Below are 19,822 nucleotides of genomic sequence, written 5' to 3'. Positions count from 1 at the left end.
ATTTAGCCTTTTGTTCTGAATAAATTGCACTTATACCGTTTTCAAAACCTTGGCCTACTCCCATCCCCTGTAGGTTCTTCTTCATAAAACTCCAAGAAATATTGTCGAAAGCTTTCTCCGCGTCCACAAATATCAAAACTGCCTTAGTATTTATGTTCACTTGTAATTTTTCTAAAATATTGATTATATTTCTCACATTATCAGATAGATGTCTGAGGGAAGCTTTTAATAATAAAAGGGAAGCTTTTAATATCTGAAGGACTTTTGTATTTTAATATTTTGTTGGAAGCTGTCCAGAATGGCTGGGGAAACCCAGCCAGATGGGCGGGGTATAAATAAATTATTTTTATTCTTATTGCAATTTGTATGAGATACATGGCAAGGAGTATAAGTAAGACTTGTTTTGATGATCCAACTCCCTTTGGGGTGATTTTTTTTCAATGTCTCTGGGGTGTTGACTGAATGGTCAGTTTATAAAACTGTGCTGTTGTGGTTGGTCGCTTTTCTGAATAATAGATTTAAGTTTTATATTGGTTGAGCTATTTTTACATAAAGTTGCTCTGTTAGGTGGATTATTTAATCGTATGTATATATTGTGATGATTTCAATTCTTTAAAAAGTGTTTTACAGGTGTTCTTCAAATAGATAGATAGCATTTCATTGTTTTAAATAATACCCTTTCCTCTCAAAATGCCCCTGGCCTAGTACCCCGCTTTGGTACTGATCCCCTCCCTCCTCTTCCTTTCTTTCCCTTTCTTCCTAATGATCTGATTTTAAAAGAGAATTGGAATTTAATTCAAACATGTTGAAGACCACACCTAAAAGCTTTAGCAATGGAGTCATTGCTACTTTTTCCCATTGCAGAAAGTATCTTACCAGGCTGAAGCATTTTTCTGCTGGAGAGGTGGCTCCACAGAAACACCCTCTGTCATACAAGCAGTCCTCTGCAAGGAGATCCTTGGGCTGGGAGGGACCATATTCCAGATGAGGGGGAGCATGAAGCCTGGCTCTGGGCTTTCGTTTCATGTTGGAATGGAGATGTAAAATCACCTCTTTTGTATTCAGGTCAGGACAACAGATCCACATCTGGGAGCTTGATGGAGGGTGAAGGGATCAACGATAATCCAGGACAAGCTGCACTTGCTGCTCAGGTAAGGCCAGAAGGGTAGTTGGCAGATGAATGGTTTCTATAATAACTGAAATGTGCTTCATTTGCAACTAAGTAGAGCCTGTGGTGCCTTTAGCACCCTGGGGTGGAGCTCCTTCTCAGTAATAGCACTGTCTGCTTATTCCCAACTTCTTCAACCAGTGCCTCTATGCCTTCTGTAAATGTCTGGAGTAAATGTCTACCAGGAAGTGTCTGTCCTCTCCAGGTCATTGCAAACATGAAGGAGGCGCTCAATGGCCTTAAGACGGCGGTGAAAACAGTATTGAAGCAGGTTGAAGCATTTTTTGGGAAGCTCCAGGAGCTTGAAGAAAAACTCCAGCGGATGCTAGCAACACTCCAGCGAGCAAGAGGTATTTTTGAGAATCCTGTCTTCACAAATTCCAGGGACATGGCCCTCCCACTGATGTTGGGTCTCAAGTCCCATCATCCATGATGAGCGCTGGCCATGTTGGCTGGGGCTTAGGGGAGTCCCACCACAGTCTGGAGCACATTTGTGGGCAGCTGGTAGCCATGCCAGGGCTTGGCATCGGGTCTCTAGATCAGGGTTGAGGTGGTGGTTCCAGGAAATGGGCTCCAATGCTTCAGGCCCCTTCCATGGGCGCTGCCATTACAGTCCTTCAAAGGGTTTTAAAATATTGATAAGAAATGGACTGAAAATAAAATAAAATAAAATAAAACTTGTCTTTTTTGCTGTGGCCCCTGCACTAGCAGAGGAGGGCCCGTGCCTTTCTTTCCCCTGGCTGGTTAACGGTGCGCGGTTCCTCTGTTCTTTTGCTCCAGTTGCTGGGGATATTGGCTTGGGGTTGGGCCTGGGCTGGGTGGTGCATTCCCTCATGGCTTCCCTGTCTCTCCCGATTCGCTCCTATCATTCTCCTCCTTCCCCACATGTTAACTGTGGGTGCACTTTACCAACACAGTCGTGCCTTGCATCCCAGAAGTGACTGTTCCAGTTTGCAAACTATTTTTGGAAGCCAAATGTCCGACGGGGCTTCCACAGCCAATCGGAAGCCATGCCTTGGTTTCCAAATGTTTTGGAAGTTGAACGGACTTCTGGAATGGATTCCGTTTGACTTCCAAGGTACCACTGTATATGTTCTCAGAGCAGGGGCAACCCTATTGCCGCCTTCAGTTCTGGTAAAGCTAAGAACTGCTTATGCAGATCTTGATGCCCTTAAGACCGAGGCTGTCATCTGATGCGACCAAGTACTCCTATTAGAGAACCAAATCCTCAAATAGTTGAAATGCCTCACTTGTTCAATCGATTGTCCATTTAGGAGCCATTTATGCTTCTTGGGCTGTGCCCCCAATACAACGGCTTTTGTCTTGGTACAATTTGTATTCAAATGTTTGTTATGACCCAGTGTCCCAAAGTTCTTTAGTACCTCATACCCACTTGTGTTTGTGCTAACAACACTGTATTGTTGGCATGTAGCAAAATGGATACATTATGCTATGAAACTGAAACAGGGGGAAAATCTGGCCATTTTGGTTGCTTTATTTCATCATTTACATAAATGTTAAAAAGAACAATTTTAAAAAGAATTTAAAAGTATTTAAACATATTTAAAATTACTTAGGAATTACAAGGTTAACCTTTTTAAAAGATATTTACAAAGTTTTAAAAGCCTGTATGTGTAACTGATGATGATGTGGGGGGGTGGCGGCAGGTATGGTTGTAAGACTCCCTTAAAACTGATTTACAATGCTGGCTCTTGGGGATTGAAAGGGCACATAAAAAGGCCTTACCCCAAATTAAAGAAAAAACAGCAAACAACCCAGTCAAACAATTAAAAAAAACCACCCGTGGAGCTCAGATGAACAAGTCCCCCTTCGGTGCCAACTTCACCCAAATGACATGCACAGATGCTCCTTTCCTTTCCCGAGTTATAGCAGCTCTTTTGGCTGAGGTGTGGCATGCATGCTTGCCTAGAGAATTCGGGGATGGCCACTTCCAATCTACCAGGAAGCCTTTTTTCTGCTGGAGAAACAGCTTGCACCAGCAGAGGGAGGCAGCACTCCACAGAAAAAAACTGTCATACAAGCCGTCCTCTACGGCTGAAAAACATGAGGTATCCTAGCACTGCATGACAGAGGGGGAAACTGCTTGGCTGGGAGGGGTCTGGAAGTGACCATATCATAGCTGTCAACTTTTCCATTTTCTTGCGAGGAATCCTATTCAGAATAAGGAAATTTCACTTTAAAAAGGGGAAATGTTGACAGCTATGGACCATATTCCAGATGAGGGGGAGAATAAAGCTCTAGGCTTTAGTTTTATGTTGGAATGGAGATGTAAAATAACTTGTTTTGTATTCAGCTGAGGCCATGAGATCCAAGGTGCCAATCAATGGGGATCATCCAAGTTTTGCTGTGATATCTACTGAGGTAAGCCCAGAAGAGTTGCTGAGCTTTGGGGGGAAATCACAAAAAATTGGACATCTTTGAGCTTTTTTATAGTAAAATCACCAAAAACAGCGCTGCTGACATGGGTTGCCACACGTCTGGATTTTTCTGGACATTTTGCCAATTTCTGCCCAGACACTGCTTCCTACAGCAGTATTCCATGTATGTCTGGGAAATTCTGGATGTATGGCAACCCTAGGGTGGGTGGGAGGTTAACTTAATCTGGTTGGATCATTTAAATTGCCAGAAAAAGGGCCAATTTAAAGCAATAGCTGCCTAGTTCACATAGTTCCTGAGCAAGCATACATGGAAAAATGGTTTCTATAATAACTGAAATGTGCTTCATTTGCAGCTAAGTAGAGCCTCTCTGCTAATGCAGAGCACAATCCAAAACTTCAGGCAATGCCATTTATATATCCAGAATCCAGAGCAGCTCTGAGGTACCACCGCTGTAACACCAGCGCTTGGCCTTCTGGCACCTGCAGGCTAGGGAAAGAGCTCTCTGGGCGCTACCTGTGATGCCTTTAGCACCCTGGGGTGGAGCTCCTTCTCAGCAATAGCACTGTCTGCTCATTCCCAACTTCTTCAACCAGTGTCTCTATGCCTTCTGTAAATGTCTGGAGTAAATGTCTAGCTGGAAGTGTCTGTCCTCTCCAGGATGTTGCAAACATGAAGGAGGCGCTCAATGGCCTTAAGACGGCGGCAGAAACAGTATTTATGTCTGCGCAAATATTTCTTATGAACCTCCAGGAGCTTGAAGAAAAACTCCAGCAGCTGTCAGCGATACCCCAGGAGCCGCAAGCAGGAGGTATTTTTGAGAATCCTGTCTTCACAAATTCCGGAGACATGGCCCTCCCACTGATGTTGGGTTTCAAGTCCCATCATCCATGATGAGCGCTGGCCATGTTGGCTGGGGCTTAGGGGAGTCCCACCACAGTCTGGAGCACAGTTCAGTGCGCATTTGTGGGCAGCTGGTAGCCAGGCCAGGGTCTCCTTCGCTGCGTGGAAGGGGTGGCCTCCCCCCCACCCCCACCCCATGCGCAGGAGACCAGAGGCCAGTAGCAGACTGTGCATGTGCCTCTGAAGACACCAAGGTTTGCTGTCTTCCTTGTGGCCAGGATTTCCTGTCTTCCTTGGTTGTCCATTTTTGCCATAAAAAAATGAAAGTACAGCATAATGGAAACAAACCCTCCAACATTTCTCTGATGAAAATAGGGTGATCCTAAGGAAAAGTGGGACATTCTGGAATCTAACTGGAAACTGGGATGGCTTCTCTAAATCAGGGACATCCCTGGGAAATAGGACACTTGGAGGGTCTGTGAAAATACAGTTTATGGTTGTACATGCCATATACCAATTTTAACTGGTGGTTCTTTGGCTTTTCCCTCAGCTATTCTTTCACTTGAGGAAGAAGAGGAGGAGGAGGAAGAGGAGGAGGAAGAAGAGGAGGAGGAGGAGGAAGAAGAGGAGGAAGAGAAGAACGAGGAGGAAGAGAAGGACGAGGAGGAAGAGAAGGGCGAGGAGGAAGAGGAGGAGGAAGAAGAGGAGGAAGAGAAGAACGAGGAGGAAGAGAAGGACGAGGAGGAGGAGGAAGAAGAGGAGGAAGAGAAGGAAGAGAAGGAGGAGCCCCCGAAGAAGAAAAACAAAGAAAACTGAGGGAATATATTTTCATTTATATTTCTCTTATCAGTTATATTCCTATAATTATTTTAAAAGTTTAGCAATATGATGTGTATTTGTACTGAATAGAGATTAGTCTTCTGAGCACACTCTGTGAAAATGTTTCTGAAGATCAGCAGCACTTGGCTTTAGCTTGCTGCTAAGAAATCACTTGTTGCTCTTGCCTTTCATATATCACTGTTTTATTGCCGTCCTTGCCATAGCTGTCCAGAGAAGTATTCTCAGGATCCTGTTGAGGTTTCTGCCTTCCCCCCGGACAGAACTGGTTCTTTGGAATCTGGTAGCCACTGTCCCTTAAAGTTTAGCCTTTTGAGACGCAGGACCCACTTTTCACCCACGCATGCACCTGAGAGCTCCTTTCTTAAATTTCTGGGGCATGCATTTATATTCCCTGAATTGTGGAGGCTCCATTGACAGCAACGAGAAACCAAGCCTTTAGAGTCATCAGCCCAGACCTGTGGAACTCCTTGCCAATAGAGATTAAGAGGGTGCTTTCTGTGCCAACTTTTAAACGCCTGCTGTTTCATTCCACCAGGCCTATGCGGGCACACCTCCCACAATGGTATATGGGTGCACTTATACATTTTGTCATTCAGTGGTATATATTCCTTTATTAATAAATAAAATAGTTAACTGAATATGTTGAGAGTGCTTCTGTTGTGACCCTCCCTGACCCCAGCTGAAAGCAACACTTTAAAGCAGGTGTGGGGAACATCATCCAGATGTTGTGAATCTGTAGCACCCCCACCTCTGGTTATCAGCTGTGCTCCTGGAGCTGTTGGGAGTTGCAGTTCAGCACCATCTGGGGGGGTGCCTTGGGTTTCTGTCTTGGGTTTCTGACGCTGTGATAGAAACCCACAATGGAGATGGCGCAGCAGAGGAGGATGCACAGGCCGCTTTGCATTACAGTGCAGAACATGTCTGGGTTCACTGGGATTAGAGATGGCAGCAGTGACCAACCCTTTTTCCTGCAGCCAAAGGGCCCCCCTGCCTCCCATCTGGGGCTAGTGTGTCAGTGATGGCTGTGGCCACTGCCAACTCTCACCTCACATGCACACATCAGAGCACCACAGTGACCAGCTGGCAACCCCTCTCCTGTCAAATCCTCAGCAAAGGACAAGGGCCTGGGGGGGCAATTTCCTCCCCATCACAGCGCTGGGATGGGCAGAGTGCTTGAAATCTCGGCCCAGTGCTGAGATGGGGAGGAAAACCGCAACCGCTCTGCTCTTCAGATGAGAGGCAACAGGACTTGCTGTTACTTATGAGATACTCAAGGCCACTGTCGTCCACCTCCTTCTTCCAAAATTCCTGGATCTGGGCAGTGCAAGGATTCTTCCATGAATCATTCTTTTAATTTCCCCAGGCAGTTTCAGTTTTTGATTGACTCACATTCCTGGGAATGTTGAACCCTCCTCTTGTTCCTGTGCTGTTACATAAACAGCCGTTCAGTAGTTGATGGGGGAAGTTTCTCTAGGGTGTCTCAGTCCAACCATCTAGTTTCCAACACATTCCCATCTAATTGGGGGGTTGGGGTTGGGAATGTGCCAAAAAATACTTCCAAAGCCTTTGGCCGTAGAATGGGGCTTCCTAAACATTTCTTGAGCCTTATACATGCTGCTGAGGTCTTCCAGGTTTCACTGAAGGTGAGGAGCCAGCCTACCTTCTCCTGGCGAGCAGCTCCAAATCTTTGCTTTCCAAGAAACAATAAATGTCATAATTCACGAGGAAATACTCAAAATGTAAGTCATTTTCAAAGGAGGTTGAATCGGTGCACATACGCTCTCTTTGACTTGCTCATAAATTCTGGTAAAATATTGCGGTGGCACATCAGCACAATCTGTTTCTTTTTTGAAACCTTCGTTTCCTGCTCTTCTGGTGCAAAAAACCAGCACACCGGGCGGCTTATGGCTTTTAACATTGCAATGACATTTGAAGCAATATAAAATAATTGTGCAAGGTGACAAGGTTGGTGTTTGAAAAAAGGCTAAAACGTAAAAAGTCTGCCAGAATCACCTGCATTGATGGGCAGCAGCTCTCTTGCATCCCAGGCAAGCAGAAGCCCCTGGGAGGACAATAAACACTTTTGGGGAACTGTGCAGGAGAGGAGTTTTCCCCTTAACTGAGGACTCTGGAAGAAGCTATTCCGGCAGCAGGACATCTCTGAAGACTCAGCTGGGGTTCTGTAAAGCCTAGTGATACATCACATTGGTTGAGGTGTGGTGAGCTACAGACTGACTCCCACAAGTCACCAACTGAGAGTTCCATGGTCCAGATCCCATTACACCCAGAGGTACTGAAAACTTTAGCAACTTTAATGGCTTTGAAAGGAAATCAGAGAAATTCAATGTTGATATTTATATGCTGTCCATCAGACTGCCCCAGCCATTCTGAGTGTTCCCAGCAAATTAAAACATCAAAAACAGTAAAACATCAAACATTTTTTTAAAAACTTCCCTATACCGAAGCCAATTGGATAGACTGTTGAATCTTATTCCAAATACTTTGGAAAGGACAGGATCTTTCCCTGCACTTGAGAGCAGTCAGCTAACGTAGGGGTACAGGCCAGGCCACAGGCCACTCCCAGCTCAATCCCCTCACCTCAGCATCGGCCGCCTGAGGCAGCTGCCTCACTCTGGCTCATCAGAGGTCCGGCCCTGCTTGGGAATATGAGTGGGAGAGGGCCATTGCACTCAGGTCCTGCTTATGGGCTTGTTGTGAGCCTCTGCTGGGCAACGACGGGGAACAAGGTGCTGGACTAGATCATCCATTGGTCTAATCCAGAAGGACTGTTCTGACATCCGGGCTGGACTGGAGTCCACTCCAACTTGCAAAAATCCCTGGAAGACCAAGACTTGCAGACTCCCACACTAGCAGGTGCTGGCTGAGCAAATGAGCTATTGCTTCACTTCTTAAAAAAAACAAAAACAAACCCCTTTTGCCAAGCTTGGCGATCACTTCTAGTAGCAAACATACAAATTAAAGTTGCATTTTTGCATGGGTAGGAAGGGTGTCGTTTCCCTTTTGCTTATTTATGTCCTCAGCTTTTAGTCTCCACAATTGGCACAAACACAATTGGAAATCTTCAGTTCAAAGGGAGGTATGGTTTACAGGCAAGGTGACACAGCCAGTTATGTTTCCACAAAAAAGGAAGGGAGGAGGAGGAAGAGCGAGGAAAGAGCTCTCCACCTCAGCTCAGAATTATTTTGGAAGAGAGGAGGGGGGGAGAGGAAATCTTTCTTCCCTTTCAGTCTCTCTCTCTCTCTCTCTCCCCCCCCCTTCTTCTTTTTTAAGAATATGCCAACTCACCCATAGAGGTAGAATAAGATGCAGGCCCTCCAAGACTCGCTCCTCTGCTGTAAACATAGTTAAAACTGAGCTGCAGCTAGTAAGACCAAGCAGTGGGCGCCTCTCACAGAAAGCATTCTCTCCAGAATCTCTTTACAGGATTATAGCTTCACATGTCTCCTTCTAATAGCAAATTCATCTGGGAAGACCTGATAGACGGTAGCCAAACACATGGAAAACACATTTGGGGGTGGGGAATAAGAGTGCGCTGCTCCACAAACCTTAAAAAGCACCCTGTTGTGTCCCGTCCGTCCCCCCCCCCCGTCGCCCCGGCCCGGGGCTGTGGGTGATGAAACAATTACTGAGACAACTAAAGTGCTGGTGGTGAAAAACCCTTCCAGATGAGACCAAACACAGGTTAGAGCTCAATGTAGAGCCTTACCAAGTGGTGATAGTGACGGAGGAGGAGCGAGGAGGACCACTGTTGCTGGATCTGTTGGTGAAAACAGAACCAGGAGACTCCTTCAGGTGGTTCATAGTCTAACAGAACTACCTTCACCATCAGGGTCTGATAAAAACTCCAAGATCTCCTGTAATGACTCCTGCAATAAGTTTTTTTGCAGATAAAATCACTCAGGTTTGGAAAGAGGTAGACTCCACCATGGTGGCAGGGCCGGGGTGGGAAGGTGCCAGAGCTCTGCCTAGTCAGAGACATAATATGGCTTGCCAGTCCCCGGGGCCACGTGGAGGAGGGGGTAGGAGGGAGGAAACAGACGGAGTACTCATGCGGATTCAACTGCCTAATGGCATCTACATCACCCAGGGGATCACAGCCACAGAGATAAGAAAAGAAGAGTCATCCCATTGTCTGGAGAGGTCGCTTACTTGTTCGCATGGACAAGCCATTGTCATTGCACCCCAGTGATGGAAGAGTGCAGCTGTACTGAGGCAGCACCAGGTGCTGAAATTTTGCACCTCTAACAATTTTGTGCCTGGGGCAACTGCCCCTGTGCCTCCGCACCCCACTATGCCACTGGGTCTAGTCAAGTTGTATGGGATCAATTACAACCTGTTGCCTCTGAGGATGTGGGCAGACTTGAATGAGTGAAACCTACCACCTGTCTCCTTGATCCTTGTCCATCCTGGCTGATAAAAGCAAGCCAGGAAGGGCTGGGCGATGGGCTCTGCGGGGTGGTGAATGTTTCCCTCTGTGAGGGAGTCTTCTTGGACCCCCTTTAAGAAGTGATTATTAAACTGCTTATTAAAAAGGCATATTTGGACCTGGCCATTATGTCCAATTATCGTCCAGTCTCAAACTTTCCATTCCTGGGCAAGGTGATTGAGCAGGTACTGAACAACTCCAGGCATGTCTGGAGGATAATGCAAAATATAGATGTTTTTGGCAAAATCTCAGGATATACCATAAATAGGTCCAAATTGGAGTTGATGTTATTAGGAAATTTTTTTTTTGTTCAACTGTTTAAACAATACCAATTTCATACTTGTACAGAAAATGTTAATTATCTAGGCACATTAACACCGTGAGATTTATCAGCAAAGTATTCCCCTCAGCTCCTCCTCCTGACTAGGCTGCTTCTGTGGGAGAAGAGAGCTGTCACGTGCCTTGCCCACCACCTTTCTAACAACCCAGCTGACCTCAGTGCATTTTGTCCTGTCCCTCAGGCAGCAAAATGTCTTAGGCTGGCCTTGGGCTGGTAGGAACACTGAGCATAAGTACTTGCCACATTGCAACATTTTATTTCAGAACCCACTTGCATAAATTAAAAAAGGGAAAGAAGGGAATGCTTATTTAAAAAATGATTTGCTGAGAACTCCTTTCTCTGATCAGTGAGTAAGCCCAAACAGCTCTGTTATGTACTGAGTTGAATAGGATCCAAAAGGCAGCAGTCTGATTGGTCCTAGAACAATAGGATTCGGAATGCAGCATTCTGATTGGTCCTAGAACAATAGGATTCAGAACGCAGCAGTCTGATTGGTCCTAGAACAATAGGGTCCAGAATGCAGCAGTCTGATTGGTCCACAGGAGCCACCCAATCCAGCTCCAGGTGGAAGTGAATCCACAACCTGATTGGCCTACAGGTGAATCCCGGAATTAGCCAATCATGTGGGGCCCATTGTGTAAATAATGTATATAAAGCAGACATTCTGGGGGAACTTCCGTTCCTCCTCACCACTATGAGCTGAATAAAGAGCATGAAATCCACTCTCGACTCCGAGTATATTTCAAGCTCCCACACATCTGGGCTTAGGACTTCCAGAGTAGATGTGTGATCCCAAGCTATTGTTTGGCATATTTTTCACTTCAGAATAGGAGCACTCTTGCAGAGACTGTCCCTTTGTTCAGAATGTCACAGGCCTACAGTGAAAAATTGACACTTCTGATTTCAGGTTCAGGCCCCCCAGGTGTTTCTGGACTCCAGATCCTATAATCCCAGATCATTGGTTATGATGGTGATGGGCGCTGGAGGCCAGCAAAATCTGAAGGGGGACAGATCCCCCACCTCAGCTGAAGAAAAATAAGCTTCACTGTCTTCAGGCAGGCTTTGAAATGTGGATCCAGCAACTCCCAAGTTAAGGGGCAGAGCAGTGATAGCTAACCCTAGTTCAGGATAAGGGCCACACTGATTCGTGGTCAACATTCGGGGGGGGGGCGCATGTCAGAGTAAGTGCCACTGAGTAAGCCTACCTTGATTTCAGCAAGGCATTTGACAAGGTGCCCCATGATATTCTTGTAAAGAAGCTGGTAAAATGCGGTCTTGACTATGCTACCACTCAGTGGATTTGTAACTGGCTGACTGACCGAACCCAAAGGGTGCTCATCAATGGTTCCTCTTCATCCTGGAGAAGAGTGACTAGTGGGGTGCCACAGGGTTCTGTCTTGGGCCCGGTCTTATTCAACATCTTTATCAACGACTTGGATGATGGACTCAAGGGCATCCTGATCAAATTTGCAGATGACACCAAACTGGGAGGGGTGGCTAACACCCCAGAGGACAGGATCACACTTCAAAACGACCTTGACAGATTAGAGAACTGGGCAAAAACAAACAAGATGAACTTTAACAGAGAGAAATGTAAAGTATTGCACTTGGGCAAAAAAAAATGAGAGGCACAAATACAAGATGGGGGACACCTGGCTTGAGAGCAGTACATGTGAAAAGGATCTAGGAGTCTTGGTTGACCACAAACTTGACATGAGCCAACAGTGTGATGCGGCAGCTAAAAAAGCCAATGCAATTCTGGGCTGCATCAATAGGAGTATAGCATCTAGATCAAGGGAAGTAATAGTGCCACTGTATTCTGCTCTGGTCAGACCTCACCTGGAGTACTGTGTCCAGTTCTGGGCACCACAGTTCAAGAAGGACACTGACAAACTGGAACGTGTCCAGAGGAGGGCAACCAAAATGGTCAAAGGCCTGGAAACGATGCCTTATGAGGAACGGCTAAGGGAGCTGGGCATGTTTAGCCTGGAGAAGAGGAGGTTAAGGGGTGATATGATAGCCATGTTCAAATATAGAAAAGGATGTCACATAGAGGAGGGAGAAAGGTTGTTTTCTGCTGCTCCAGAGAAGCGGACACAGAGCAATGGATCCAAACTACAAGAAAGAAGATTCCACCTAAACATTAGGAAGAACTTCCTGACAGTAAGAGCTGTTTGACAGTGGAATTTGCTGCCAAGGAGTGTGGTGGAGTCTCGTCCTTTGGAGGTCTTTAAGCAGAGGCTTGACAACCATATGTCAGGAGTGCTCTGATGGTGTTTCCTGCTTGGCAGGGGGTTGGACTCGATGGCCCTTGTGGTCTATTCCAACTCTATCATTCTATGATTCTATGATTCTAAGTGTAAAAGTGGGTGCAGGCTTCTTTTTTTAACGACCACATTGTTTGGGGCTTGGTGGAGTCACAAAAAGCTTTGGACCTCACAGAATAACAGAAAGGAATCCTCAGGAGAGGTCAGTTATAACAGTACAGTGGTACCTCGGGTTGCATACGCTTCAGGTTACAGACTCCGCTAACCCAGAAATGTTACCTCGGGTTAAGAACTTTGCTCCAGGATGATAACAGAAATTGCGCAGCAGCAGCGGGAGGCCCCATTAGCTAAAGTGGTGCTTCAGGTTAAGAACAGTTTCATGCTAAGAACGGACCTCCAGAACGAATTAAGTTATTAACCCGAGGTACCACTGTATTAGGGATGCGGGTGGCGCTGTGGGTAAAACCTCAGCGCCTAGGACTTGCCGATCGTCAGGTCGGCGGTTCGAATCCCCGCGGCGGGGTGCGCTCCCGTTGCTTGGTCCCAGCGCCTGCCAACCTAGCAATTTGAAAGCACCCCCGGGTGCAAGTAGATAAATAGGGACCGCTTACCAGCGGGAAGGTAAACGGCGTTTCCGTGTGCTGCGCTGGCTCGGCAGGTGCAGTTTGTCACGCTGGCCACGTGACCCGGAAGTGTCTGCGGACAGCGCTGGCTCCTGGCCTCTTAAGCGAGATGAGTGCACAACCCTAGAGTCTGTCAAGACTGGCCCGTATGGGCAGGGGTACCTTTACCTTTACCTTTACCACTGTATTATTTTCCCCATATGTGGGGTGGAGTGGGGGGGGCAGGGCTTATAAAGTGAAGTTGATCCTCCACTGTGCACACTGGTGGAGGAAGAGGAGTGCGGGGGGAGCGCACCGCTCCTGGCAGCGCAATCCCAGCAGGGTGCCATGGTGGCTGCCCCCCCTCCCCCGTGCTGGGCGTCCTGCAGATGGTGCGCCCCGCGCCCAGGACATGCACCAGCCCTGCTCCCGCCTGCTCTCCGCCCCCAGTGCCAGAGCATGAAGCTCCGCCACTGACTGTGGGTTACTTTTGTTCAAAGCAAGGTTCCTCTGGGGGGAGAGGAAGTTGCAAAGTAAGTCAGAGGCAAAGCAGCCAAAAGCCAGGCTCTATATTTGCACACATGATTTGCAGTGAGCCAAAGGCTGAATTGCTGCTGTTGTTTCATAGCCTAGAATAGCAGGTGTAGGCGAAAGGTCTAAAGTTAGACAACCAGGTCTTTGTCAAGGCATTTGCTGACCAGCAGGTCATAGAGAAGAGGAACATCAACATTTCAACTCTGAGCCAAAAGTTTGGCTTTTGCTATTTTTTGACACCCTTGGTCATGAGCCAAGTGTGATTCTTGAACTCTGAATGCTGAATTTGCCAAATCCATACAGGCCCTTTTCATCTCTCATGCTCAGGAAGTAGCAGCCACAGCTCAGGAGAGGATTTTTAATTTGATTCTTTTCCATGGGGTGGGGAAAACCCAACACTTTTAATCTTTTCTTATTTTTATGCAAATTGGGTGATCCAAAACAAGGAGGGTTATATCTGCACCCTCTCTTTAGCACAGATGGCCTGCAGGAGAACTTCCTGTCCTTAAAAGTAAAACTGAACTTTTTTGGCTGGGAAGGCATTGTCTGCCACATTTGCAGTTGAAGGCAGAGCTGGGGGTTTTTTTTGGGGGGGGGCAGAAAGGTTCAGCAGAGGGCAACCAAAATTATCAAGGGGCTGGAGCAACTCCCAGAAGAGGAGAAGCTGAAACATTTGGGGCTTTCTAGTTTAGGGGGGAAATGAGTAACAGAGGACACAGTCAGGGTACATGCATAGTGTAGAGAAAGTGGAATGCAAGGAGTTTTTCATCCCTCCATAATTCTAGAACCCAATGGCGCCATCCAATTGTGGGTTTACTGGGTTGTTGTTTTTATTTTGATTACAGGTGTACCTTGGAAGTCGAACGGAATCCGTTCTGGGAGTCCGTTTGACTTCCAAAATGGCCAGAAACCAAAACACGGCTTCTGATTAGATGCAGGAAACTCCTGTAGCCGATCAGAAGCCGTGGAAGTCCCGTCAGGCATTCAGCTTCCAAAAATAGTTTGCAAACCAGAACACTCACTTCCGGGTTTGCAATGTTCTGGAGCCAAAATGTTCGGGAACTAAGCTGTTTGAAAACCAAGGTACGACTGTATTTATTTTATGGTTTTATATTCTCATTTTTCTCTGTGAACCACCCTGAGACTTGTGGGTATAGGGTGGTATATAGATTAAATAAATAATAAATAATTAAATAATATATTGAAAAGCAAAAAAAGAGGACAGCCTGAGGTGCTGCCAGCCCGAGCTGGGAATAAAGGTGTGCGGGGTTGCCACTGCCATGCCCCTTTCCCCAGCTCGGGCTGGCAGGGGTGATGGCGGGCAGAGCAGCCCAATCCCAATCCTGAGCCACCTGAGCCCGAGACCCCAACAACTCCCCCTCAACCTGGACATTTCCTTTAAAATGTAAAAAATCGCCCAGATAGGCATCTTAGTCCCCAAAAAGAGGACATGTCCAGGTTTTCCCAGACATATGGCAATCCTAAATTGTGGTGAAAGATGATCCTGAAAATACTAGCAAAGCCTTGTATGGTACAGCATGGAAAGAGGACTAGAATAATGGACTGAAGGGGCTGCATTAGTGAGGTTGTTAGAGCTGTTTGCATAAGCACTTTTAGACATTAAGTGTTAGGGGTTCTCCAAAATGGGTGTTTTATTGTGTGTGTATCCTACACGTTCCTGCTGCAATTTCAGCAGAAGTGGATTTATTCTGCTTTATTTGGTGCTGTGATGCTGCCCCAGTGCTACCCTATTGTTGCATGCCAACACAATCTCTGAGGAGTGCAAGATACCAGGGGTCCCAGGCACTTACCCAGGACTCAGTTTCCTTGGAATGAGGCTCAGCAGAGATTGTGGTGTCTTTATGATATATGGTTTATTCACACACATATACAACCTGAGCCTAAGATGGAGAGGCTCACAGCATTAACGCCCCAGAAGGTCTTGCTTCTTTCAGTTACAGCCTTTGAAGAAGAAATCAGGCATGGCTCTCTCTCTGTGACTTCTGCCAACTTCCAGCCCAGCTCTCTCTCACAACTCTGACCTTTTCCTTTCTCATTCCCAGCCAGGCGAGGGAGGAGGCCCACCCTCATTTGCCCTCTGGCACAGAGCAACCTCAAGATACATAGGTGGCAACTATGACCCTTGCTTGGTTAATTCAACAAAGGAACCCTCCATTAGATTTTCACCCTTGCAGACTAGCTCCCAAACTCACAAGGCTGAGGGACTAGGGAAGACATCCTTAACTGCCAGAGCACTGCCTAACCTGTGAGCAGCACCTCTGTCTAACTGGGACACAGTTGTTTGTATTCAGGATAGATGATAATTCAAAGGAGAGGAAATGTGCTGAAAAATGATCCTGGAGAGACTGACAATGCCTTATATGGTATAGCTTTGAAAGTGAAAGTAGAACCAGGACTGAAAATAGTTTGCTATGGCTGCTGAAGAGCCACTTTTAGACAAGTTGTTGAGTGCAGCCTAGTCTCTGGGTGGTCTGTGCTTCCCCTAGGTTCAGTTTCTTTGGAGCGAAGTTCAGTGGAGACGGTGATTTCAGATAAATGGTTTTATTTACACGTTTATATGCAACCTGAGCATAGGCTGGAGGGGCACGCAGCATTAATACTTCAACAGATCTTTTTAGGTTCCCATTCTATGCGTTATGTCCAGCATAGAGCAAGACAAGTGCCTGTGTCTCCAGTCTCCAGCACCAGCCAACCCCCCCACCCCCATCTGTTGTTCTTCATCCTAGAATGATGTGGCATCCAACCAGGTTAAGTGGGGAAAGGTCCCTTTGTCTCTTTAGCAAATTCTTTGGACATGTAAATGGAAGTACTTAACTGTAAATGGCCAGCTAAGCCCATTATCTTACAAAGAAGCTTGTCTGGTTCAACAGCATCTTCTACTAGATTCTAAACATCACTGGATACAGAACCACAGGCCTGGAAGGGGCCCATGGATACAATCCAGACTGACCCCCCCAAACGTTTAACAATATGATTTCCACCATCCAAGAATGGGAAGTAGAGCATCTCTGTAGCAGGTGGAAAAGTGAAGATGAGTGGTGGATCAGGGAATAGGGACAAGGCAGCTGTTCGGCATTCAGTCTCAGGCTGGTTCTTGGTACCAACATCCCATTCATCCAGCACTCCCCCACCCCAGAACAGGATGCTAATGCAACATGGCTGACTTTGTAACAACCTGACCTCATGGAAAGGGAGGAAATGAGAAATGTTGTGGTTAAGGACAGGAAAGGATTTCTCCACCAAGGCTATTTCAAAACCAATTTTTAGGTGCATTTAGCTTTGTGTTCTATAGCTTTTAGTCCAATATTGATCAATGGGGAATGGAGGCTTATTTTGGGATGATTTGTGGTGCACAGCCCTGTCTTGTCTTATGCTCTTGTGTGTGTGTGTGTGTTTTTCAAGGTCTTTTTGCTTGTTCATTGGGATCCTTCAGAAGGAAGAGACAAAAGAGTACAGTGGTACCTGGGGTTAAGAACTTAATTCATTCTGGAGGTCCGTTCTTAACCTGAAACTGTTCTTAACCTGAGGTACCACTTTAGCTAATGGGGCCTCCTGCTGCCACTGCTGTTCTCATCCTGAAGCCAAGTTCTTAACCCAGGTACTATTTCTGGGTTAGCGGAGTCTGTAACCTGAAGCATCTGTAACCCGAGGTACCACTGTAGTGGCATTTTGGGACAACATAACAAAAATTTATGCAGGCATAGCCTATTCCATCAGACGCATAAAGGAGACTGGGGATGTTGATTGATAGTTCAAGGTATTGGTTGAGGCCAATTTATCTGAAAAATCCTATCACCCCTTATATACCCAATTGATCACTCTGCTCTGCAGATGATGGCTTCCTGCAGGTACCATCTTATGGGGGGTCCATTCTATGCTGTCTTTTCAATGCCTACTTCCTCTTCCTCTTTCAATAAGCCTTCTAAGGAGAGATTTTTGGTTGTTTAACTGTTGTGTGTTTGCTGCCCTGGACTCCTTTGGGAGGAAGGGTGGGATATAAGGATGCTGAGTAGTGCCTCCTGTCCATACCTGAAGGTTTTGTGGAGATGCCATAGCCTCAGTGTGTCAGCACCTGCATTGCATGCAGAAGGTCCCAGGTGCAGTCCCTAGCACCTGCAGTTAGAAGCTCAATGTAGGTAGGAGCCTCTCTCTGCCCAAGACCTTGGAGAGCTTCTGCCACTCAGGCTGGAAGTGGGCAATACTGGGCTAAATGGATCAATCAGGTTTAGGATCAGGGACTTCCTTCTCTTAAAGAGCTCCCTTCTCACTGCTCTTCACTTCCCTCTATAGCACAGGCAGAAACCACCTTCTTGACTGTTGGACCTCCTAGTGGTCTCATCTGCTCAGTCGCCTGGAGCCTGGATGTCAGGCCTAATTCAGCTGCATTTCAGCACCGAAACTCAGAGATGAGCAGTAAGGTGGACTCTTTATTCAGAGAGACAAAACCCAACAGAGAAACTCCACAGGCAGGACTAGCCCCAGTTGCCAGAACGGAGGGTCTTAGCCTCCTCCTACACCAACAACTTCTGGGTTGTCCTTTAAGAAGCTCAACAATTTGGGGGTCTTCCTAAAAATAGTTCAACAGCTTTCAGGGTGTCTTGGTTTCTACTTTTAGAAATATGGCATCCCTATCCTAACGCAGGTGGCGCTGTGGGTAAAACCTCAGTGCCTAGGACTTGCCGATCGCATGGTCGGCGGTTTGAATCCCTGTGGCGGGGTGTGCTCCTGTTGTTCAGTCCCAGCGCCTGCCAACCTAGCAGTTCAAAAGCACCCTCGGGTGCAAGTAGATAAATAGGGACCGCTTACCAGCGGGAAGGTAAACGGCGTTCCGTGTGCTGTGCTGGCTCGCCAGATGCAGCTTGTCACGCTGGCCACGTGACCCGGAAGTGTCTGCGGACGGCGCTGGCTCCCGACCTATAGAGTGAGATGAGCGCACAACCCTAGAGTCTGTCAAGACTGGCCCGTACAGGCAGGGGTACCTTTACCTTTATCCTAAGGCTCCTCCCCAGTCAGCTGACTCAACAGCCGTGGAGGGGCTCTCTGTGCCTTTTGTTCTGCTAAATGTAATGCCTCCCTTGTTCCTGGGGACAAAGGAGGAGGGGAGAAGGGAACATTGGACATGGCAGGTGCCTGGGGATCTGTTGCAGCCTCAGCTTCCACCTCCTCCTCAGCTGCCTCAGTCTCACTTAAGCCTGTTGCTTGTTTTAGCCTCCAACTCATCTGCTCCCCCTTCTTCTTCTTCTGACCTGTCTCCTGCATCCCACCAGCAGTCTCCTGGCTTGGAGCCTTCCCACTTTGATGCTTCCCTGGGGGGTTCCCTGGCTGTAGCCTCCCACCATTCCTCCTCCTCTAGCCAGTACCCGACACTAGCTTTACATGCAGGGGAATCCCCTAACTCACTGAGGGTTTGAGACCCATCAACTCCCCTCACCTGGTTTAGCCCGCCAGTTGAAGCTGTTCCTGGGATGTGGCTGCTGCTGCAGGTGAGAGCTGTAGTGACCAAAGGCAGACAAACTACCCCAGAAGGAGCACAACGTGCCCCCCACCAGAGGTACTGCCCCTCCCCTCACACCCTTGAGTCATGAAGGACAGAGGGTGGAGAGATGAATGTGTGTAGAAACCAGCCTCCCTTAGGAAAGCAAAGTTTACATTCATCACTCCACGCACATTCACTTGTGGCCCCTCCCACCACAGGCACACGGCCCCTGGAAGGTTTCCCAGAGGAGAATGTGGCCCTTAAGACTGAAAAAGATCCCCAACTCCAAACTAGTGACTGCTATTGATGGCTCCAGCTGGATGTTGAAATCGCCCTCTAAGTTCCTTCTCAGATCCATGTTCCCTTTCAACAACTGGCTTCCTCCTGCAGGCCAAACAGTCCCCTCAGTACAAGGACCCATTGTTTCTCCGTGTGCATTTTCAGCAGCCTCCCATGTGACTGCCAGTGATATCATTTTCCCATCCTCAAATTTTGCCCCACCCCCAGCAGCCTAAAATTCTCATCAGATTATATCTTCAAAGGAAATAAGGCATCTCCAGCTGAGCAAGACCTGGCATTTTCCCCTCTTCAGATAGCTCTGAATATTCAGCTGAAGAGAAAAAATGCCCACGGTCCTTTCAAAATTTCCATTGTATTTGTAGGAACATCACCTGTCTTGGGAAAAAAGGAAGGGACAAATGTTTCAAATGCTAGCTCTTTTATCCATAATTGCTATTCTTAACTCCATGTAATATCATTCATTACCCAGTGTTGCACTGTATTCCTGTGTTTCTCCATGCCTGATTTGTAGTGTTTTATTTTTCATTTTGGCAACAAAAGCCAAATGCCATGTCATCCTGCCCAGCGTGGACTGGTAAAGTGTGGTT

The 19,822-nt window shown here is 47.0% G+C and overlaps 1 protein-coding gene across 1 annotated transcript; it reads left to right on the top strand.

Annotated features, from left to right (window-relative positions):
* Positions 1–1,097: 1,097 nt before the first annotated feature.
* Positions 1,098–9,077, top strand: LOC310697891 (uncharacterized protein; the record flags this gene model as incomplete). Its single annotated transcript, XM_083484495.1, has 6 exons — positions 1,098–1,151; positions 1,374–1,518; positions 3,483–3,550; positions 4,226–4,376; positions 4,959–5,084; positions 8,935–9,077. 6 exons carry the CDS (start codon positions 1,098–1,100, stop codon positions 9,075–9,077), a joined length of 687 nt encoding a protein of 228 aa, XP_083340621.1.
* Between the last annotated feature and the right edge of the window lie 10,745 nt (positions 9,078–19,822).

Source organism: Podarcis liolepis (assembly GCF_965112155.1).
Source record: "Podarcis liolepis genome assembly, chromosome: Z".
NCBI lineage: Eukaryota > Metazoa > Chordata > Lepidosauria > Squamata > Lacertidae > Podarcis > Podarcis liolepis.
Note: the sequence above shows the minus strand (reverse complement) of the source record. Positions and strands in the feature narration are given on the sequence as shown.